This window comes from Cyprinus carpio, chromosome A16, assembly GCF_018340385.1.
Source record: "Cyprinus carpio isolate SPL01 chromosome A16, ASM1834038v1, whole genome shotgun sequence".
NCBI classification, from domain to species: Eukaryota; Metazoa; Chordata; class Actinopteri; order Cypriniformes; family Cyprinidae; genus Cyprinus; species Cyprinus carpio.
Window position 1 is genome coordinate 22,991,878 of NC_056587.1, and position 25,529 is coordinate 23,017,406.

Here is a 25,529-nt window from a genome sequence, read left to right on the forward strand (position 1 = left end):
ATTAATATATTTTTTAATGGTATTACATTTGAAGCAATAATAATACATATTTTTTATTTTTATGAATTTAGTGTTAGTTAACTATAATAACCCTGGTTCTGCCTCATATTTATAATGGAGTGGATCAAATTGACCTTTGATTAAGTTTTTTTTTTTTCCTGTTAAATTTTATGTAAATTAAATTGTTTAAGTTAACTTAATATAACATAATAATTTAAATCTATAATATTCTTTAATTTATATATATTTATATATAAATTAATTAATATAATATATATATATATATATCATATATATATATATAATATATATATATATATATATAATTTATTTTTATTTATTTCAAGTAACAATTTTTTTTTTTAAGGATTTAGTTATATTAACCCTGGATCTGTCTTATATACTAATAATAAAGTGGCTCGATTGGATGTTTGTGTTTCTCCAACAGCTCGTGCTCATGGAAATATCCTATTGTGACCAGTACAAAATGCTTAAAGAATTGTAATTTTCAGCATTAATGTTTTAATTCCACGTCTTCTCAGGTGCCAGAGGAGCTTCATAATGCCTCTTCTGAACGTGACTGAAGACAGCGTCTCCATCGCTTCTCCCACCCCAGACTCGTCTCCGTCTCTGTCCTCGTTTCTCCCGCAGACGAACTGCTCGGTGTCCTCCGTCTCCCTCGTCTCCTCGTATAACTTCTACGCCGTGTTGCTTGTGTTGCTGATTTTTTGCGTGGTGTTTGGGAACGTGTTGGTGTGTGTGGCTGTGTCCCGAGAGAAAGCGCTGCAGACCACCACCAATTACCTGATCGTGTCCCTGGCCGTGTCCGACCTGCTCCTGGCCACGCTGGTGATGCCCTGGGGCGTCTATCTGGAGGTCAGTGGACGTCGTGATTGGTCAGCTTTATTGGTAATTAAATGTAGTCGCAGCCCTGATAAACACAGAAGTAGAGCCCTGTGTAATCCCTAATTGTTTTCTTTTTTCCCAAATGCTGTTTTTTTTCCTCTACCTTTTTTTTTCTGGATTCTCTTTTTTCTTTCATTTCAGTTTTTCTGGATTCCGTTTTACTAGAATTCACGGTTTACTTAATTTTTTTTAAAAAAATTAAATTTTTACATTCCCAAATTATTTAATCTTTTTCTCAAATGCTGTGCTTTCAGTTGTAATTTTTTCTGGATCCCCCCCCCCCCACACACACACACAAATTATTTTTTTACTGGATTCCATGTATAATTATTAAATGTAATTTTTGTAATCAGAAAGTAAGTTTAATAAGTTGCAATGATGCAACTTATCCAATTTAACACTTAGCGTTTCTCTTAAAAAAAAAAATATATATATATATCATTTAAATATATATATATATTTATATTATATATATATATATATAAACTGTTTTTTCCATGTTTAAATTTCTCTTTGTTCAGCTTTTCGCACCTTTTGTGTCTTTTTTCCCCATTCCCCCATTTACATTTGCAGTCCGTTTGTCTTGAGATTATGCAAATTTCCTAAGCAAAAGAAAACGCTTTTGTATGTGTTTATGCATGTGTCTGGTGCTCTAATAACATTTGTAGATTTGTATGTGTTTATGCATGTGCGTCCCTGGTCACATGGGTAGTCACCCTAACAACAAAACAAAAACATGTCACATTAAATTCAAACAGTGCGAGCGTAGCTTGAAAAGCTGCTCATTTTCAATGCAACAATGACTCCAGGATTCCTATTGTGTGCTCACTTCTGTTGTACTCATGCATGCAATCATCTCTGGCGCAGTTATAAGAAAATGCATGTGTATTTTTTATTTTCTGCTTCTATTTTCAAGACACATTATGTGTCATACAGTTTATATAGTTACAACTACACACATTCATATGTTCAAGTATCTATTAAGCTCTTTGTTGTTCAAGAGAACTGCTTAAAATATGGATCTGAATCTGAGCTCTGCGGTGGTTAATGAAGCCGTCGAGGCACTGAGAACGAGCTGCAGCAGATGAGATCCTTTATTACCGGCCACCGTAAAAGATTCATGTGAGCTCCACGAGCAACGAACCCCTCAAACCCGAATCTCATGAAACCTGTCAAGAATATGTTCATATCGCAGCCTGTTTTAGGATAATTAAGGTCAATGGGAAAGTGTGAACGCTTTCTGAATGCGCATTCCTGGTCATAATGACGGCACCCATTCACTCCAGAGCATCCATTGCTGAGCAAGTGCAAATTTCTTATTATTTCTTCTTTTTCTGGTTCTAAGTGCAGTGTGACATGTTTTCATGAGACAGCTGTGAGATTGAGTGGAGACGTAGCGATTAAAACTGATCATCAGCTGCAGACATTTCAAGAGATGGAGGTGATTATTAGATTAGGAAGCAATTATTCCACTGCAGAATGGAACCGCACGCAGACCTATTAATTTTTGGAGAGCATACATTCATTAGCTAATACTTAATTATCACTTTTCTCATCAGCGATCAGTGTTTGTGTCAATGTAATGACAGATTCATCAGCGCTCAGATTTAATACAGATACGAGGGCTCTCATCAGTGCGTATTGTCTTGAGTGATTCCTGATTAACAGACGTGGGGACGAGAACCGATTCCCTTTGGAAAGAGTGCCGCTTTCCCTTTAATTAGGGTCGGAGCGTCCGCTTCACTGCCTCACGGCTGCAGTCTCGTTTTGCATAATTTGTTTAAATGAAATGACTGCTTCCCCCTCTGTGTCATGGGCCGTCATTAGTTTCCTCGCTATTTGACAAAATCAGCACAGAACTATGAAAAAACACTAAAGATTTGTGTAAAATCAGAAAAAAGCTCTACTTTACTCTCGCTTATCAGAGACAAAAAAATATTAAGAAATGTAATAATTCCCTTCTATTTTTGTGTTATTTCTGTTACGTTAGGGGTCAGTGTGTCCATATATTTTAACGTGGCCCACGTATTTTATTTTATGTTAAAATGAACTGCTCAGACACTCTTGTATTTTATTTTTTTTTGTCATGACTACTTGTAGTGACTATTTGTACACTGACCTGCCAGTAACTACAAGTATAAATAGTATCTTACAATATTTGTGCTTGATGTAACTAGTACAGTATTTATTGCTATTTTTGCTTCCTCTTCCCTTTTGTTTATCCCCCCAAACACCTGTGAGGGTGAAATATAGGTTTCTAAACTTTTTTTTTTCAGTGCTACAACAGTCTAGTAATTGATATCCAAAATACTAACAAACAGATTCAACAGATTTTTTGACCGTGAAAACCCAACTAGACAACGAAAACAGTACATTTTCATTGGATAAATCAGAAGAGCTATCTCAATTTTGAGTAAAATTTGTGTCTTTATTAAACTAAATTTAATAAATTCTCATGCATTTAATTTTTTGTGTTTGACAAGCTACAAAAAAAAAAAAAAATTATCTTCTTTACCCTATTTAGTGTTTTTCAAAGTGTTGATGTTTGGCTAAATTGTGTGAAAAACATTTGGGGGTCTGTTTGACCCAAACACAAAAATTGTATCAAAATTTGTTACAAGTTTTTGCACAACCAAAACACATCAATGTTTCAGAATTGTGCATGCACATTCATGACCCTAAATAGAAAATATACACCAAATATCAAGAAGAAATTAATAGTTTAACCAGCTTTTCAAGAAGTTTGAAAATTGAGTGTGGGTCAAATTGACCCAACACAAAAGTTGCTTGACAACAATTCTTGTAAAGTCTTTCCAAAATGCATCTGTGTGTCAAAACTTTGCATGCACATTCATGACCCTAAATAGAAAATATACACCAAATTTCAAGTAGAAGTCAATAGTTTCACCAGTATTTTGAGCACTTTGTAAATCAAGTGTGTGTTAAATTGATCCCAACACAAAAGTTGTATCATATTTTGCACAGCCTTTCCAAAACACATCTATGTGTCAAAATTTTTCATGCACATTCATGACTCTAGATAAAACATATTCACCAAATTTCAAGAAGAAATAAATAGTTTAACTGGTATTTCGAGCACTTTGAAAATCAAGTGTGTCAAATTGACCACAACGTAAAAGTAGTAACTACTTTTACTACATTTACATTTTTTATACAGCCTTTCCAAAACACATTGATGTGTCGAAACTTTACATGCACATTCATGACTCTAAATGAGAAATATTTTGCCAAATTTCAAGACAAAATAAATAATTTAACCAGTATTTTAAACAATTTGAAAAATCGAGTGTGGATCAATTTGACCCCAATGCTTGAATCAATCAGTACATTGAACACTGCAGTATTTTCTGAGCATATAAAAAAACTGTTATTTTGAAACTTTTTTACACTTAAGTTTTTTTTTTGAGGACTGTGAGCTGAACAGTGCATGAAAAACCTTCACAGGTTGTTATCATATGCGATCAAGGGCTTCCAAGGCGGCTATGTGTTTATTCAATAATTTCAATAGACTGTTAATTAAAAAACCCTGGCGTTACGTGACTCATGCGTGACTGTTCTGCATGTAGCTGCAGTCGTGCCGGCTTTACCTTGCTTGTAGTGTCACATTCGTTCCCTTGAGCGAAGCTCTTGATGCCACCAGAGAGCGGCTCGCCAATGCAATTAGTCCTGCGCTGGGCGCCACTTTCACTGAAGTGCTTGCAAAATCGCAAGTAATGAGAAGTTGTGCTTACATACACTGAAGGCCTGATCATGTGTGTGCGCTGGTAAAAGATTTAACAGAAATAGCATTGACTGTTCATGCTTTTCAAACTTAAAAACAAATGGTTGCAGCTTGAAAGAATGTTGTTTTTCTCCAGTGATGTTATGACATGCCGTTCAATGGGAAATAGTAAATGCAGAAAACATGTCATATAATGCTGTTAACTACAATTAACCAGTTCTTTAATTTAAAAGAGACGTTGCTCAATGTTGCTTTAGTTTCATTAATAGGGATGTAACGATTCACTCAACTCACAATTCGATTCGATTTACGATTTTTTTACGACAAATTATAAATTAAATGTGTCCTTTTATTACTGCTAGGACATAATGCTGCACGTTTCTTTGTGAAATTGAAATATAACACTCTATATATTAATATAGCACTTGCATATTATTGCTCTTCTGTTGGTTTTGATTGCTTCAGTTGTCTTCATTTGCAAGTCGCTTTGCATAAAAGCATCTGCTAAATGACAAAATTTCTATATAATGTAAATGTAAATAACAAAACTAAACTGAAATTTTAAAACAAGCCCCAAATTAAATAAATAACACAAATAAAATAAATCTCTTCATATAAACAAAATAAGGCTTTGTCTGTGCTCTTTCCATTTAAAATTAGAGGCAACCACTGCATTTTCATCATGATCCAAACAAAGATGCTGAACACATGCAACATGAGCAGTTTTTAATCTAAATTAGATTGTATAATTTAGAAATTTGAAGCAAAAACAGAATAGTTTTGACTTCAGTTTTTGTGAAACTATACATAAAAATATCTTTATGAAACAAAAACAGCAGACGAGCTGAACGAGACGCAGATTCACTCTCTGCCAGCAGGTGGAGCTTACAGTGTTTCCTCGGTTACCCGCCGTAAACAAAGCACTTATGAACACTGCAGCAGGTGGAGCTTAAAGTGTTTCCTTGGTTACCGCTGTAAAACAGAGCACTTATGAACACCGCAGCAGGTGGAGCTTTAAAGCGTTTCCTTGGTTACCGCTGTAAACAAGCACTTATGAACACCGCAGCAGGTGGAGCTTTAAAGTGTTTCCTTGGTTACCGCTGTAAACAAAGCACTTATGAACACCGCCAGCAGGTGGAGCTTAAAGCGTTTCCTTGGTTACCGCTGTAATACAGAGCACTTATGAACACCGCAGCAGGTGGAGCTTAAAGCGTTTTCCTTGGTTACCGCTGTAAACAGAGCACTTATGAACACCGCAGCAGGTGGAGCTTAATGGCGTTTCCTTGGTTTACCGCTGTAAACAAAGCACTTATGAACACCGCAGCAGGTGGAGCTTAAAGCGTTTCCTTGGTTACCGCCGTAAACAAAGCACTTATGAACACCGCAGCAGGTGGAGCTTAAAGCGTTTCCTTGGTTACCGCTGTAAACAGAGCACTTATGAACACCGCAGCAGGTGGAGCTTAAAGCGTTTCCTTGGTTACATCCGCCGTAAACAAAGCACTTATGAACACCGCAGCAGGTGGAGCTTAAAGCGTTTCCTTGGTTACCGCCGTAAACAAAGCACTTATGAACACCGCAGCAGGTGGAGCTTTAATGCGTTTCCTTGGTTACCGCCGTAAACAGAGCACTTATGAACACCACTGCAGCAGGTGGAGCTTAAAGCGTTTCCTTGGTTACCGCTGGTAAACAAAGCACTTATGAACACCGCAGCAGGTGGAGCTTAAAGCGTTTCCTTGGTTACCGCCGGTAAACAAGAGCACTTATGAACACCGCAGCAGGTGGAGCTTAAAGCGTTTTCCTTGGTTACGCTAGTAAACAAAAGCACTTTATGAACACTGCAGCAGGTGGAGCTAAAAGTGTTTCCTTGGTTACCGCTGTAAACAAAGCACTTATGAAAACCGCAGCAGGTGGCACTTAAAGCGTTTCCTTGGTTACCCCCGTAAACAGAGCACTAAACAAACACCGCAGCAGGTGGAGCTTAAAGCGTTTCCTTGGTTACCGCTGTAAACAAAGCAACTTATGAACACCGCAGCAGGTGGAGCTTAACGTGTTTTCCTTGGTTACGCTGTAAACAAAGCAGCTGCACTTATGAACTTTAATATGTTTTATACAGAGGCAAGATGAAAATAAAAAATACCATCTAAACTTTTCTAAAGACAGTAAGTTCCCCTCAGACATGCATTCATATAAACTCCTACCCCTAAATGAATCACGATTTGTTTAGCATCTCAACCGATTTGAATCGTCACGTATCTTAGTCAATTTTCAACCAGCTCGCGGTTAATCGTTACATCCCTAAACCATTGATTTACTATTATAGTTTTGATAATATTTTGAATTAGATTTTCTATTTTCACTTTAATTTTAGTTAAAGTTTTGGTAATTTTTTTTTAATGATTTTTGTTCAATTATTTGTTTAAATTAGTTTTAATTATTTTATTAAACTAAATAAGAATTAGAAATGTTTTAGTTAACTATAATAACCCTGGTTTTGTCTTATATATTAATAATAATGAAGTCAATCAAATTGACCTTTTATATATTAAGTTTGTTATTTTGTTTTTTTAATTCATATACAATTTTTTTATGGTTTTAGTTTTCTTTAACTATAATTAAAGAAACTATAATTACATAAATTGGTTCTGCTTTATATATAATAACAATATATAATGATTATATTATTATATAATTACTATATAAATTATATGCTTTATCTATTAATATATTTTTTAATGGTATTACATTTGAAGTAATAATAATATATATTTTTATTTTTATGAATTTAGTGTTAGTTAACTATAATAACCCTGGTTCTGCCTCATATTTATAATGGAGTGGATCAAATTGACCTTTGATTAAGTTTTTTTTTTTTCCTGTTAAATTTTATGTAAATTAAACCTTTTTTTATGTTTTTTGTTTAAGTTAACTTTATATTTTATATTTATTTTATTCTTTAATTTTTATTTTTTATATATATATATATATATATATATATATATATATATATATATAAAATTTATTTTTTTTATTTATTTCAAGTAACAATTTTTTTTTTAAGGGTTTAGTTATATTAACTCTGGATCTGTCTTATATATTAATAATAAAGGGGCTCGATTGGATGTTTGTGTTTCTCCAACAGCTCGTGCTCATGGAAATATCCTATTGTGACCAGTACAAAATGCTTAAAGAATTGTAATTTTCAGCATTAATTGTTTTAATTCCACGTCTTCTCAGGTGCCCAGAGGAGCTTCATAATGCCTCTTCTGAACGTGACTGAAGACAGCGTCTCCATCGCTTCTCCCACCCCAGACTCGTCTCCGTCTCTGTCCTCGTTTCTCCCGCAGACGAACTGCTCGGTGTCTCCGTCTCCCTCGTCTCCTCCGTATAACTTCTACGCCGTGTTGCTGGTGTTGCTGATTTTTTGCGTGGTGTTTGGGAACGTGTTGGTGTGTGTGGCTGTGTCCCGAGAGAAAGCGCTGCAGACCACCACCAATTACCTGATCGTGTCCCTGGCCGTGTCCGACCTGCTCCTGGCCACGCTGGTGATGCCCTGGGGCGTCTATCTGGAGGTCAGTGGACGTCGTGATTGGTCAGCTTTATTGGTAATTAAATGTAGTCGCAGCCCTGATAAACACAGAAGTAGAGCCCTGTGTTAATCCCTAATTGTTTTCTTTTTTCCCAAATGCTGTTTTTTTTCCTCTACCTTTTTTTTTCTGGATTCTCTTTTTTCTTTCATTTCAGTTTTTCTGGATTCCATTTTAACGGTTACTTAATTTTTTTTAAAAAAATTAAATTTTTACATTCCCAAATTATTTAATCTTTTTCTCAAATGCTGTGCTTTCAGTTGTAATTTTTTCTGGATCCCCCCCCCCCCCACACACACACAAAATTATTTTTTTACTGGATTCCATGTATAATTATTAAATGTAATTTTTGTAATCAGAAAGTAAGTTTAATTAATTGAAATTATGCAACTTATACAATTTAACACTTATTCATTTTTAGAGCCCTATGATTTTTTTTTTTCCCAGTAAATTGGGGTTTTCTCTTTTAATTTTTCTGGATTTAATTTTTTTCCCATTTTATCTTTTCTAAATTCCAAAATCAATTTTTTTAAGATTACATTTTTTCAGAATTCTATTTTGATGGTTTTGAAACTTACATTTTTTTCCAAAATTCTGTTTTTTTTATGATAACATTTTGATGGTTTAATTCTATTTTGAATGGTTTATTAAAACCATTTTAAAAATACAAAATCATGTCTAATCATGTCTAATTTATTCATTTATGAAAAAAAGTTAACAATAAGAGGAATACCCCCCCCCCCCAACAAATTCTTTTTAATACAAATTTATATTTCTTTAATAAATAAACAATTTAATGAAAATGAAAAAATAATTTTTATTTTGTATTTGTTGGCATAAAAGTGCAATTTTTATTAGTCTTTTAAAATGTAATCAAATGCAAATGAAAAAAAATATGTAGAATAGTAATATATTTTTATGGCATAAAAGTGCAATTTTTATTATTATTTGAAAAGTACATTCTGCTGTAGAATAGTAATATATTTTTATTCCTATTTTCTCAAGTTAAGCCGAACTTTTGTTTTGATGCATTGAAAACAAAGGCTCATTTTTATGACTTTTATGTCTTGTTTACGTGATTCCGTGTGCTTTTTCCGCATTATAGAAATCCCATGGCCTTATATAAGAACAAAACCAACTGTGATTGGTCACTTCACATGTCAATCATAGGGTCTCCTGCTCTCTGATTGGCCGGTCCATGGCCAGAGTGTGTTCAGGTTCTGTGCTGATTCCTCTAATGTGTGCAGGTTGTGGGTGAATGGAGGTTCAGTCGGATCCACTGTGATATTCTGCTCACGCTGGACGTCATGATGTGCACCGCCAGCATCCTCAACCTGTGTGCCATCAGCATCGACAGGTGACCCGTCCGGCCCATTAACATCTGAGCAATCCTAATCTGTTTTGCCTCAGCGTTTGTTTGGAGCTTCGCTTGACCTGAATTTATCTTTGGTTTAAAATCACTCCATTAAATTAAATCCAAGCAAATGAGATCATGAAATACAAATCATACAATGAATTATAAACCCTGCACTTTTTACCATACGCTTGTGGGGAATTTTAGCGAATGCTGCTCCTCATTAAACCCGCGCTGGAAAGTCGAGGAGCATGCATAACGAGCTGCACGTTAAGTGCTTCGACTCTCACATGGTGGATGATTTCAGCCGTTATGTAAGCGTAACGCATCATTACTGTACCTGAGAACACACTGACTCGTCTTATTCAAGTCCAACCAATTCATTTCTCTTCTAAATGGAAATTGTGTAGTTGTTCCTATTCAAAAGCGGTTTCGTTTTTGACTTTTGACATGCTTTCTGAATCTGAATGATGGGTCGTTCATGTTCTGCACGACCTTTAAAACTTCTCAAGCGTCTCAATAAATCAATCAGTTTCTATTGATCATACAGCAGACTTTCAGTTGTTATCTGAGAGGAGTGACCTCTGTGTGTTTCCTCCATTCTGATCGATGTTATTGATTCGCACAGATTGACCAACACAACACACGACTGATCATCTCGAACGAAGTTACTTGAACTCATTACTTGATCAGAGCGCCCAAAACAATTTTAAATAAAACTTGTTATTAATATTTAATATGTTTATTTATTTATTTATTTTTTTTTTTTGATAAATGGAGTTACATCAACTGCAACATTTCTATTTTGACTGATTACTTGAACAAACTGTCTAAAAAAAGTATACAAATAAAAATATTTTGTTTAATTATTTTTATTTATTTTATATAGATATATATATATATATATATATATATATATATAATAGATATATATATAAAACTGTATATAAAATATAATAGTATTAAATATATATTAAAATAATAAATATACAGAGAGAGAATTTTAATCAAATTTTTAAAAATATAGAAATTATTATTTCTATACGTTTTCTATTTTTTGATTATTTCTATTTTTTATTTAATAATAATTAAAAATACAAATTTTTATTTTCTTAATTATCTGAATAATTATAATTTCCAAATTCCAAATAAAATATAAATATATATAGATATATATATAAAAAAAAAAAAAAAAAAAATATTTAAAAAATATATATATTATATATTTTTTTCCAAATTTGATTAAGAATGCAAAATAACTTATTTTTTATTTTCTGGAGTATTATTATTTTTATTTTCCAAATTTGATAGAAGTAATATATATATATATATATAAACAAATGTTTGTATATTTTATATATATATAAACAAATATTTGATTTTTTTTACATTTTTTGATTATTTCTATTTTTATTTTATTTTTTTTTCAAAAATTTGATTAAGAATGCTTAAAAGCTTTATTTTTTATTTTCTGGATTACCACCACCCTCAATATAAAAACAAGATCAACAAACAACAAATTCTAATCATTTTCAATTACTACAACTTCAAAAAACAAAAACATTAACTTGCAATTGATCACTGCTTGTATTGTTTATTACTGCATGCACTTGGTATTGAGAGAGTAGTAAAAAAAACAGTAGTGTGCACTTGGTATTGAGAGAGTAGTAAACTATTATTCCACTCATTCTATCCTCCTTGTCTGTCATCACTGTAGTACTGTGGTGTAGTACTGTGGTGTAGTACTGTGGTGTAGTACTGTGGTGTAGTACTGTGGTGTAGTATTGTATGTGTGGCGTCAGTAATTCTTCATCTAAGCGTGTGACGTGTGTTGATGTGCAGGTACACAGCTGTGGCCATGCCGTTACTCTACAACACACGCTACAGCTCCAGAAGACGCGTGGCTCTGATGATCGCCGTCGTCTGGTTCCTGTCCTTCGCCATCTCCTGCCCGCTGCTGTTCGGACTCAACAACACAGGTACACACACTCACCTGGACCTCATGACTAGTACTGTATAATTTCTCTAATTTCTGAGGCCTCTAAATGATCAACATCATCAAAACTCACTGTCACACTCAATCTCCTCATGTCTTCTGTCTCTGAGTGATAGTTCAGAGTGTTTTATCCAGTCAAAGCTCTTTTAGTGTAATCAGCTTCAGCTGCTGCTTCTGGTGTCAGATCTGGAGTGATTTTGATCAAGTAAAGGTCAGAATAACTGCAGTAATATCTCCAGATGAACTCTTACTGGACTGAAGCAGTTCAGCTTACTTGATTCTCCATCAATCATGTTTTTAGAGTCTCAAATCTGATCATCAGGATCTTTTGAGGAGCGTTTGTTTCCAGAAGCTTTACTTTCACTGTTCCTCAGCGGAGGAATGATCTTCACAAGCCTCCAGAACATCTCACATCTTCTGAGGAGCCTTTATTTCTTCATCTCTCCATCACTGCAGTATATGTTTGGATCATTTACATCTCATCTTATTACTGGAGATATAGAGCACAGACTCATATATCTGCTACTAGTATACAGTATCTGCTGCACTGTTAGAAAGATCTCATTGATTTACATCACAAGCATCATATAAAAATCAGAATCTGCACCAAATTCATATTTTGCTAAGTTTGAGTCTCTGAATACGTCTTTTTTTTTCTTCTATATTCTCACGATATTAGACTACATGAGCCATAAAAGCCTGATGGCTCAAATATGATAATCACTAAAAATATGCAAAATTTATTAGATTTAAAAAAAATATTTTGTCTAGAGTTTCACTAAACTCTTCCATTTTAAAAAAAATATTTTTCTGACTATTATTTCACATGTCAGGCTTTGCAGAGTTAATAGACCCTAACGATGCTCCAAACCCGTGTGACCTTGAGAAGCTCAAAGCCGAGTCTCTAACACACAGCAGCGGTTCAATATGAGCACGTTCATCGGCTGAAGCAGAACAGTGAACTTTAGTGCTGATCTCCATCCAGAGGGACGTGGCTGGATTCCTGCAGTCGTAATGAGGTTTCCCTCCGTGCATAATTATCACACTCCAGGAGATGTGCGTGTTTCTCCTTTGTGTTAAAGCTCTGAAGACCAGCTCTCATATATGATTACATGCAAGGATTTGGGAATAAGAGCAAATCCCAGTATCCCTCCAAACATCACATCCTCCAGGCGATCCCGAAACACGTCTGTTTAGCTCAGCGGGAGTCATTACGGATGGATCGGAGAGCGGGAACGGTCCGAAGGTTTTGTGCTTCAGCTCGATTCATTGCTGTCTCTATATGAACACATGAAGTTCATCTCCAGAGCTGCTCTGAGAGTCACTTCATCAGCATTTCACCATTTATTTTGGGAAAAACTGTTGTCAAATACACACGGAAATTAAAAGATGTTCACTACAACCTGCCAAAATAAAAGTTTGGTTTAATTTGAAGAAATTATGACAAAAATATGTTGCTCTTGTGTAGTAAAATGTGCTTCTTAAAGAAAAATAATGAGATTAAAACTTTATTTTATTGTAAAGTATTATTAAAATTTATTTTACTTAAAATAATTATAACAATAAAACGCTCAGTATTTTAATATAAAAATTAAAACAATTAATTTTTGATAACATTTTAATTAATTTAATGTTTTTTATGCCTTTATTTGGTTGTCACCATTTTTGATAATACATTTGTATTAAGTTATAAATCCAGAAAAAGTAAAACAGACAACACAGATTTAAAAAAAAAAAAAAAAAAAAAATATCTTAGGGCTCTATTATTGTAAAAAATAAATTGTAATAAATTACTAAATTATTAAATGTTTATTAATTAAATTCATTAGACATGATTTTTTATCAACCAAATTTAATTAAACAATTAAAGTGGAATCCAGAAAAATTAAAAATGAGAACATAGACTTTGGTTTAATTTGAAGAAATTATGAAAAAAATGTGTTACTCTTGTATAGTAAATTGTGCTTGTCAGAGTAATAATAATAATAGTAATAATAATGTGATTAAAATTGTAAAGTATTATTGTTATTTTTTCCATATTTTAATTTTAACAGTAAAATGCTAAGTTTGATTAAAAAAGGGGTGTTAGTTTTCATTTGATTACATTTTAAAAGTTTCGTTAATTTAATGAAATTTTTATGCCTTCATTTGGTTGTCACCGTTTTTGATAATAAATATAATTTAATCTCAGGGCTCTAGTACTGTAAAACTAAATAGTAATAAATTACTAAATTGTTAAATGTTTATTAATTCAATTTGTTTTTATCATCAAAATTTAATTCAACCATTAAAGCAGAATCCAGAAAAATGAAAACTGAAAACATAGACTTTGGGAAAACTATCAAATGGAATTTAGAAAAAAATAATGTTTTTAAAGTCAAATAAGTTTAATGATTTCAATTAATTAGACATGCTTTTTAATAACTAATATTTCTAGAAAATCCAGAAGATTTATAAAAAAAAATTATTTAATAGGACCTAAAACTGTATTTTTTTTTTAATAAATTGTTGTCAAATTGTATATGCTTCATGGTTTCAATTAATTAGACATGCTGTTTGATAACTAAAATTTCCAGAAAATCAAAAAAAAAAAAAAAAAAATGAAAAGGGGAAAAAATTGAATTTAGAAAAAATAAAACTGAATTTAAAAATTATTTTTGTTTCATTGGTGTCTACAAGGAACAACTGATATATCAGAGACATCCTACAGGAAATCTCCTTGTAATTCTTGTAATTTATGAAAAGTGCTCTACCCTCCAGCGCGCTTGTTCACTGAAATAAAGCAGAACTTTAAGTAGTAGAGTTTAGTTATTGTTTATGTCACGTGTAGCGATCGCAGCACATCAGTATTGAGATGCTGCCACTCATAATCTAGCGTCATCTCTTTATTTAATGTTTGCTCGTGTCTCTGAGCGCTCGCAGTCATCAGTGTGTAGAAGAGTCCCGTTCTTCCACAAGACAGACGCTCCACGTGTCTACGGCAGAATAATCCGACAACAAGACCCTCTTCAGCTCGAGTGCATCTGCGGATCCGCGCGTTTGCGTTCAGAGACCTTCACAGATTGTGCCTGCACCTGGATGAGGCACTGAAACAATAGCGAATACATTTAACATGCCGCGTTCAACCAAACATGACATTTCCATTGTGAGTAACAACCGTTGAGTCAAGGTTTAGACGTTTCTAAAGATGTTGTTCACTCAAGATTGAACATTCTGTCATATTCACTCCGCTTCATGCCATTCTAAATGGAGATGCACTTGTGGATTATTGTGATGTTTTTATCAGACTCTCATTCTGACGGCACCCATTCACTGCAGAGCAACTGATGCAATGCTACATTTCTCCAAACCTGATGAAGAAACAAACTCAAACTCTTGAGAGGTCTGAGGGTGAAGATATTTTCATGTAATCATGTTAGTTTGCGTGAGGTTCACTCTCGTCTTCTCTCTGTCTCTAATCAGCCAGTCAGGAGGGGAGAGACTGCAGTTTTGCCGACCCTGCTTTCGTGGTTTACTCGTCTGTCGCTTCCTTTTACGTGCCCTTCATCGTGACCCTGCTGGTGTATGTGCAGATCTGCGTGGTGCTGCGCAGACGAGGCAGACGCACCGCACCTTCACGCAGACACGGCCTCCATCCAGAGCCCAGAGATGCACAGAGATCCCGCAAGGTGTGCTGGGAAAGAGATTAATTATTTTATTCATCAGGGACGCATTAAATTGATCAAAAGTGAGAGTAAAGACATTTATAATGTTACAAAAGATTTCTGTTTCAAATAAATGCTGTTCTTTTGAACTTTCTATTCATCTGTGAATCCTGAAAAATAAAATGCATCAGTTTCCACAAAAATATACAGCAGCACAAGTGTTTTCAACATCGATAATAATCAGAAATGCTTCTTGAGCAGCAAATCATCATATTAGAATGATTTCTGAAGATCATGTGACACTGAAGACTGGAGTAATGATGCTAAAAAATTCAGCTGCACATCACAGAAATAAATTACAGTTTAACAGATATCCACATAGAAAACAGCTGTTTTACATTTTAATAATATTTCACAATTTTAACTGTACTTTTGATCAAATAAATGCATCCTTGGTGAACAGAAGAGACTCTTTCAGAAACATTCTTACTGACCTCAGTTTTATTTTTTTTTTATTTATTTTTTATTCACCACTCTGTAAAAGGCTTTATTTATTGTAATAATATTGATTATTATTATTATTACAGTAGGGCATTATTTTTATTTTATTTTTAGAGAATTGCTGAATTCAATTTATTTCTTGTTTATTCCTGTAACACTTCACAATGGTTTCAAACCAGCTTTACAGAAAATGCATGTTTCTACATTACAATTAAGAGACGAATAAATCGTTTATGAATCTATTTCATATGCTTTCATGCTTTCAATAGTTTCTCCTTTTTTTTTTTGTTTGTCAGAATAAATGCACTCATCCTGAAGATGTGAAGTTGTGCACTTTAATATTGAAGCCTCCTCCAGCTGCTCCACAACGAAAGAAAGTGGTAAAACTCTGCAGTCCTTCTCGTGTTCAGTCCTGAGTGTGTGTGTGTGTGTGTGTGAGTGTGTGTGTGTGTGTGTGTGTGTGTGTGTGAGAGAGTGAGAGAGTGTGTGTGTGTGAGAGTGTGTGTGTGTGAGTGAATCAGTGTGTTCTCTGTGGCAGACGCTGGTGAAGGAGGCCGTGGTTCATCCTGTGGACGTGGAGCCCGTGTGTTTTCTGAGTCCGGACAGAGATCAGCCTCTTCCTCCTCCTCCTCCTCCGCAGCAGCAGCAGTCGTCTGGACGAGCTAAAATCTCCCTGTCGGTGTCGGTGGCTCCGTGTCCCGCTCCGCAGGAGAACACGCACGGACGCCAAGGATGGAGGGACAGAAACGCAGACAGAGAGAAAGGAGCGGCAGCGAAGGAGAGAGCGAGAGGAAGACTGTCGCAGCAGAAGGAGAGGAAGGCCACGCAGATGCTGGCCATCGTTTTAGGTGAGATTTTGTTGTAACTCTGAGTTACAATTAATCACGTTAAAATCCAAATCACAGGACAAACTATAAAAAAATCTGCAGTTTAACAAAAATATGTCGTCTGCATGCGCTGTGTGCTTCAAGATGAATGGGAATCGGGGTTATCATTAACTAAAAATAAAACCATAAAAGCAATTTCATCACTCGGAATAAAATAAAAGTTAGCTGGAACAAAATAAAAATTTCAGCTAGCTGCCAAAGCAGAAGTTCTCATTTTTATTTACAAACCCGATTCCAAAAAAGTTGGGACACTGTACAAATTGTGAATAAAAACAGAATGCAATAATGTGGAAGTTTCAAATTTCAATATTTTATTCAGAATACAACATAGATGACATATCAAATGTTTAAACTGAGAAAATGTATCATTTTAAGGGAAAAATAAGTTGATTTTAAATTTCATGGCATCAACACATCTCTAAAAAGTTGGGAACAAGGCCATGTTTACCACTGTGTGGCATCCCCTCTTCTTTTTATAACAGTCTGCAAAACGTCTGGGGACTGAGGAGACAAGTTGCTCAAGTTTAGGAATAGGAATGTTGTCCCATTCTTGTCTAACACAGGCTTCTAGTTGCTCAACTGTCTTAGGTCTTTTCTTTGTCACATCTTCCTCTTTATGATGTGCCAAATGTTTTCTATGGGTGAAGGATCTGGACTGCAGCTTGGCCATTTCAGTACCCGGATCCTTCTTCTACACAGCCATGATGTTGTAATTGATGCAGTATCTGGTCTGGCATTGTCATGTTGGAAAATGCAAGGTCTTCCCTGAAAGAGACGAGGTCTGGATGGGAGCATATGTTGTTCTAGAACTTGGATATACCTTTCAGCATTGATGGTGCCATTCCAGATGTGTAAGCTGCCCATGCCACACGCACTCATGCAACCCCACACCATCAGAGATGCATGCTTCTGAACTAAGCGCTGATAACAACTTGGGTTGTCCTTGTCCTCTTTAGTCCGGATGACATGGTGTCCCAGTTTTCCAAAAGAACTTCAAATTTTGATTCGTCTGACCACAGAAACAGTTTTTCCACTTTGCCACAGTCCATTTTAAATGAGCCTTGGCTCAGAGAAAACACCTGCGCTTCTGGATCATGTTTAGATATGGCTTCTTTTCTGGCCTATAGAGTTTTAGCCGGCAACGGAGAATGCCACGGTGGATTGTGTTCACCGACAATGTTTTCTGGAGGTATTCCTGAGCCCATGTTGTGATTTCCATTACAGTAGCATTCCTGTATGTGATGCAGTGCCGTCTAAGGGCCCGTTTGACCCGGTCTCGACGCTTTGACCTCCCGGCCTTGACCCTTACGCACAGAGATTGTTCCAGATTCTCTGAATCTTTGGATGATATTATGCACTGTAGATGATGATAACTTCAAACTCTTTGCCATTTTTCTCTGAGATTGATTCTGATATTGCTCAACTATTTTTTTTTTTTCCCGCAGCATTGGGGGAATTGGTGATCCTCTGCCCATCTTGACTTCTGAGAGACACTGCCACTCTGAGAGGCTCTTTTTATACCCAATCATGTTGCCAATTGACCTAATAAGTTGCAAATTGGTCCTCCAGCTGTTCCTTATATGTACATTTAACTTTTCCGGCCTCTTATTGCTATTAGGGATGGGCGATATCTTATCGTTTGCGATATACCGGTAAAGATTCTCCCCACGATAAAAATTAGTCTTCCCACGATAATAACGATAAAAGTCTAGTTGATGACACATTTCTGTGTGCGACTGTGTGGAGTGATGTGAAGGAATGCGGACGTGAAATTGAGCAGCTCCTCCTACAATCTGGAACAGGTTTGGATAACGCTGTACAGTGCGACAAAAATCAGTCTGAGCCTTGAGTAAATGTACTACAGTAGCACGTGTGCAATAGTTTTACATGTGTATGAGTCGTTTACAAACCTGTTGTCCAACAAAGATATTATTTATTGACGTGCTTTTTCTCCATATTACAGGACTCCAAACTGCGACTAAAACAGTCGCATTTGCGACCATAAATATTAATTTTCGAGTGATGTTTTGCTGAGGTCGCCACTGGCGACTACCCGCCGAAAGCTCCTCAGGATTTAACGCTAAAAAAGTTTTCTCAGGCGGATCATTCTAGCAGCGCCCCGTCTGTGATAAAACTCAGGCCGAAGGTTAATACACACAAAACTACACACGAGTGTGGACCTGCTGCGTGTACAACAGCTTTCAGTCGAGATCGGCCCATAGGGAAAAAAAAGCCGTCTGTCAGCCAGAAGTGTTTTGTAGAGTCGGCGCGGCTCTGGCCCCATTATCTTCTCACCGATGCCGAGACTGAAACCCGACAGAGACGCATTTCAGCCAGAATCAGCCCGAGTGTTATTGCTATCTGGGTATATATTTACATCTTATATCTTAAACATTTGAATGTAATGCCTTTTTTCCTAATTGTTTTGCGAACAAATCTTTTGTTATGTTCACGTATTAAACTGAGACGATGCGCATCAAAGTTTTAGTGGAAAAAGAGAGTTTCAGACAGTCCTGATCTCTGCCGCACATCAGTGCTGACGCACACAGTCTGATAAACGCAGCTCTCGCTGTGTGCAGCGAGAGAGAGAAATGACGGAGTCGGGAAGAAGCGAAAGTGCAGAAAATACACAGCGTCTATTTCGTTGCACAACTTGAACCAACTAGAACAGGTAATAAGCTGTCAGCTGTGTGGATATTGGCAATATCGTTAACAATTCTCGTTTATAATAAATAACTAATATGTCTTCTTCTAAACAAGATCTTGGTCTGTGTTCTTTTAATGCGTGAACTTCATTATTTGAAGTGCAACTGCCGTCCAGTAATCGCAAAAAACGCTGTGGCTTTGTAAACTTTTTAATAAAAAGTACCAGCTTTAAAATTTATTCCGAATTCATAACGAAATTCAAACAATACCAGTTTTGGCGCTCCTTAATGCGCAGGCAGGGCGCGGTCGCTTTAGCGCCTCAGTTCAAGGGCAAGTGAACCCATTTAATCTTTCTCTTACTAATATAGGTACATAGTGAACATGAATTAACATCAAAAGGTAGGCTATTTTATAAGAGATCCTACAGTACAACTAACTGAAATGTCTCATGTAGGAGGAGCCCAAGCTACACTCAGTGGCCAAGTGTTGTTCCTTGATACTGGTACAGATTCTGTGTAATGAACAATTCTTTGTGACTGTAGATTTCAAGCTGGTAAAAGACATTTCTAGTTTCCCACTTTAGTGAACCTTAGTTCCCCAGGTCCTCTACAAGATGGATTAAAATGCTGATAAAGTCAAGAAAGATGAGACAAACACATGGACAGTATGATGAACATGTTAAAATGTAAATAAATAAATAATAATAATCGTAAAATAAACAAACACACGTTTATTCGTGGCACCTAAAAAAATTATTTGGCTCCTAAGTTTTTTTCTTATAGAGCCAATGGCTCCTTACTCTCGATTTTTTTGTTTGGAGCCCTGATATTAACTTCATAACAGGTGTCAAATAACTTATTTTTGAGATCAGATGTGGTTTCGTATCACAGAATAAGGCAGAAATCAATCTACTATTTATAGCATATATACAGTGATAAAGGCTATGTCGATTACCATTGCGTTATAAAATACTTTATCTTATGGAAAATACCCAAGATTGCTTGACGAACACACGACCATGTATATTTTGTGCAATCACATGTTTATTGTCTTCAGGTTTTCCTCAGTCAAGATTTCTCTATCTGCGTTTTATTCAGCTACAGCGATCACTGATACCTCTGTCCATATTAGTGATTTCCTGGAGCATTTACTTCTATGTGCATATGTGGGGTTTCTGCGCGAGGGCGTCCGCCCGGCTTCCAGTTATGAAATAAATAGTCGTGTGTACTGCTCACAACACCTATTTTGGGTTAAAACTAGGAAAGATAATACTTTCTCTAAAAAAAACAGGATTCCCTAAATTTAGCGTCATTGATATCGTTATCGCAGTAAATATCAGAAATTATCGTGATACATTTTTAAGCCCATATCGCCCATCCCTAATTGCTACCTGTCCCAACTTTTTTGGAATGTGTAGCTCTCATGAAATCCAAAATGAGCCAATATTTGGCATGACATTTCAAAATGTCTCACTTTCAACATTTTTGATATGTTATCAATATTCTATTGTAAAAAAATATAAGTTTTGAGATTTGTAAATTATTCCATTCCTTTTTTACTCACAATTTGTACAGTGTCCCAACTTTTTTGGAATTGGGTTTGTAGTTTAATCTGATGTACTAAAATAACTCAAAATAAAACTTAAATTAGACATATAAAAAAAGCATGAAAATAAGAAAAACACAACAAAATTACTGAAACTTGGAAAAATGAAAAATTAAAGATGAAAATACAAATTTTGGGGAAAAAGCTTAAAATATTATTTTGTATACAAATTAAAAAAATTCATAAAAACTATAATAATTATTAGATATAAACTCACAAGTCAGGATTGTGATATAAACTTTTTGTCTTTCTTTCTCACAATTCCTAGTTTATATTTCTTGCAGTTATTATTGTTTTAATTTTATTACATCTTTAAATAAAAAAAAATTAAAATCATATTTCTGAGTGAATTTTTTAAAATTGAATCATTTATTTTACTTAATGAAAATATTATATATTAATATTATATTTTATATTAGACATATAAAAAAAGAAGAAAAAAAAAAAACAAAAAATAACAACAACAAAAAACACAACAGAATTACTACAATTTTACCTAAAATGAAAATGGAAAAAAAAATTACAAATATTACTTTTAATAAAAATGCGAAATAGGGTGCAAAATCTTATGTGAAAGAATAGTCTGAAATCACATCACAGCAAAAGTGGACCAAAATGAGATCTGAGTCTGTGATATTTTAGGATTATTTATATACTATTATAGATTTTATTAATATTTTGAATAAGCTTTTATTTTTATATTGTCATTTTTATTTTATTTAATTGTTGGTAATATTGCTGTGTAATTTATTTTTTATAAATGTTTTAGTTTTAGTTCACTTTTAGTTTTATTTAATTTCAGTTAGTAATGTTAGTGTTAGTTTTCAAGACAGTCATTATATATTTCATTAAGCTTAAGTTTTTCCATCAAATATTGAAATTTTACTTTATTTCAGCTTTATTTCAATTAACAAAGTTTTAGTTAACAATAACCCAGATCTGAGTCCACATTCTCATTAAAACATCTCATCTTGACACAGAAAGTGGTGTTTTTCTGCAAGCAGCAGCGTTTATGACTTCATTTGGAGACGAGAAGCATTTCCTGTGGGTTTGTAGTTCTTGCACGCGCTGCTGAACACGAGAGATGCTGTCATTAAATGTCTCTTTGTTCTTCCAGCCTTGATATTTAAGCAGCAGCACGTGTGAAATTATAAATATTAATTATTCAACAGATAATTCAGGTCCTCTGATTTGATTGGATGAGCGGCGTTCAAAGAGTGCTGATATTCAGGATTTCCTACAGCACTTCATCACATGCACATGTAATATTCATATATCATAGACGTACCACGGCACAAACATACATTATTATTTATAGACACCTTTTCACTCCTACACTGTAAAAAATTATATTTCGAAGTTGCAAATAAAACCAAGATTATTGCAGTCTTTTAGAATAAAATACTACTAATAAAACATGTTGCTTGCTGTTTCTTTATTTTTTTATTTAATTTAATATTTTGAATTATATTTCTGAGTAAAAATTGTAAAAGTAAATACTACAAATTAATTTGCATTTATTTATTTATCAGACACTTTTATCCAAAGCGATTCAGAATTTGCGAGATATGCTCAGAATTCTGACCTTCTTTCATCCAATTCTTAGTTTATATCTAGACTTTTTTCTCTGAATTGAGTTTCGATCTTTTTACTTGAAAAATTCAAGTTCAATTCAGTGTCACCTGCTGTTTCTTTACAATTTATTTTTCTTTTTTAATTTTAATTTAATTATATTTTGTTATAACTATATTCCTATAAATCCTACAAACATATTTAGTTTGTATCTCGAGATATAATTCTGATAAATTCTGAGAAAAGAGTCATGGTTGTGAGATACAAACTCTTTCTAGCTATTTCTAATTTGTCTCGCAATTCAGATTTTTTTTCTCTGAATTCTGAGTTTACATCCCACAATTCAGTTTTTTTTCCCCGCCATAAAAATAAATACCATTCAGTCTTTCTACTTAAAAATTTCACATTTAATTCAGTGTTAATTGCTGTAATTATATTCAACATTTTTATTTAATTAGATTTTTTAGAATTAAATTGCAGAGAAATAGTTTGAAAAAAGTAAATCCTACAAACACTTTTACATTAATTTAGCTTTTATCCAAAGCGACATTCAGATGCAGAAGTCGTTGTTTTTTTTTCTCTGATATCTAAGTTTACATCTCGCAGTTTTGTTTTGTTTCCACCACAAAAATAACTACTACTCAGTTTTTCTGCTTGAAATGTTCATGTTTGATTCAGTGTGTAGTTTGCCGTCTCTTGAGAGATGCAGAGGATGTTGTTGAAGTTGTTCGTCTCTCCGTGATGGCTGTGTTCTCCGCAGGCGTCTTCATCATCTGCTGGCTCCCTTTCTTCCTGACGCACGTTCTGAAGGCTCACTGCGGCAGCTGCTGCATCTCTCCGTCGCTCTACAGCGCCGTCACGTGGCTGGGTTACCTCAACAGCGCCGTCAACCCCGTCATCTACACCACCTTCAACATCGAGTTCCGCAAGGCCTTCATTAAAATCCTGCACTGCTGACAGTCACTGAACAGGAGACACTTGTGACGTTTGTAAGATAACGCCGATCGAGAGACACGGTGAAAAGGCTTTGTTTGTGGAACCGTTGCGAGCGGCTGATGTTTAGTCACTCTTTCTGCAGTACTGACACTAAAGAAGTATCCAGAAATGAGCTTGTCATCATTTGCTCCCCTCATATCCAAACCCCTTTAGTTCTTCTGTGGAACACATGGGGACACGCCGGCATCGTGATGCTTTTAATCGAACGCGATCATAAATGTACGGACATTCTGACTTTCTTTCTTGAAATTCTGAGTTTACAAATTGGAATTCTGTTTATTCGTTTCCATCTCGCAATTCTGATTTATATCTCGCAATTCTGCATTTATATCATGCAATTCTGATTTATATCTTGCGATTATGATTTATATCACGCAATTATGATTTATATCTCGCAATTATGATTTATATATCACGCAATTATGTTTTATATCTCGCAATTCTGATTTATATCACGCAATTATGTTTTATATCTCGCAATTCTGATTTATATCTCGCAATTCTGAATTTATATCACAATTCTGATTTATATCACAATTCTGATTTATATCACGCAATTATGATTTATATCACGCAATTATATCACGCAATTATGATTTATATCGCGCAATTCTGATTTATATCACAATTCTGATTTATATCTTGCGATTATGATTTATATCACGCAATTATGATTTATATCACGCAATTATGATTTATATCTTGCAATTATGATTTATATCTCGCAATTCTGATTTATATCTTGCGATTATGATTTATATCTTGCGATTATGATTTATATCACTCAATCAATACTTAAATCATACCATTATAATATAAATCATACCATCAATATCTAAATCATACAACCCAATTTTATTTATTGCAATTCTGAATTTAAATCTCGCAATTCTGATTTATATCTCGCAATTCTGAATTTATATCACGCAATTATGATTTATATCTTGCGATTATGATTTATATCTCGCAATTCTGTGATTGTCTTGCAATTCTGAATTTAAATCTCGCAATTCTAATTTATATCGCAATTCTGCATTTGTCTCGTAATTCTGTGTAATATAAATATATCTTGCAATTCTGTCTATATAGCAGTTCGGTTTTAATCTCACAATTGCGATTTTGACTTTATATATCGCAATTCTGCGTTTATCACCCAATTCTGAATTTGTCTCGCAATTCCGCGTTGTCAGAATCCTGAGATAAAAAGTTGCAATTGCCATTTTTATATTTGTTTTTTTAAAGACTTCAGAAGTAAGATTTTTTTATAATAAATGAATGGTGTTTTTTGTGCTTTTAGGAGTTTGGCCGTATAAATCACTTCATTTTCATCGTATCGAAACAGAAGCTCAGTCATTCTCCTAAACATCTCCATTTGCTTTTCACAGATGAAAGAAAGTCATACAGGTTTGAACGACATGAGGGTGAGTAAATGATGACAGACTAATCATTTATTGATGAACTCTTTCTTTAAATCATGTTTTTATCCTCGGAGAAGGTCAGTCATGCTGAAAATGACCATTTATTCCTGTCATAAAGTGTGCAATTTAAAGCTACAATAAACACAGTTAGTTTATAAAATCCAATTTAATCACTAAAATCAAACCAGTTTAATCACCTTTGAATATTTAAACATGTTTTGGACTGAATGTTTCAGCGGAATCGCTCGTAATGATCTTGATGTAAAATATACTGACGCTCACCAAATGCATTTTGCATCTCTAAGAAAGCGCAATCTAACGTGACGTCATGCAGAAGCTCTGAATCTGTACTGTATGCTGTAAATAACATGATATAAATATTGATGTAAGTATTAAGTCCACTGAGATTTTTGTCCTCTACAACACAATTATTTAAAAACCTTACCGTTATAGATGCATTGTCTCTTACAGGACTTATTTTGTGAATAAAATAAATCCATTTTGGCTGAATTTGGCCAAAAATAAGATATCTTAGAAGGTAGCATGATCATGTCACCTAGCTTTTAGAACAGGTTTTGCCTCCTTAGGCAGCTCACTAGATTCAAACCGAGCCAGAAGATAGAAAATGGTCATGAGAAACTAAATTATGATTGGTTTCTGGATGTTAAAATAAATAAA

General features: G+C 34.4%; 1 protein-coding gene across 1 annotated transcript in view; it reads left to right on the forward strand.

Annotated features, from left to right (window-relative positions):
* Positions 1 to 23,782, forward strand: part of LOC109051041 (D(2) dopamine receptor A-like) — a 30,784-nt gene extending 7,002 nt beyond the window's left edge. Inside the window, exons 2-8 of the mRNA XM_042773288.1 lie at positions 7,883 to 8,217; positions 9,480 to 9,589; positions 11,429 to 11,565; positions 15,045 to 15,250; positions 16,024 to 16,107; positions 16,266 to 16,575; positions 23,198 to 23,782. Coding sequence (XP_042629222.1) covers positions 7,883 to 8,217; positions 9,480 to 9,589; positions 11,429 to 11,565; positions 15,045 to 15,250; positions 16,024 to 16,107; positions 16,266 to 16,575; positions 23,198 to 23,394 — 1,379 coding nt within the window. The 3' untranslated portion in view covers positions 23,395 to 23,782. The remainder of the gene's footprint in view (positions 1 to 7,882; positions 8,218 to 9,479; positions 9,590 to 11,428; positions 11,566 to 15,044; positions 15,251 to 16,023; positions 16,108 to 16,265; positions 16,576 to 23,197) is intronic.
* The last annotated feature ends 1,747 nt before the right edge of the window (positions 23,783 to 25,529 follow it).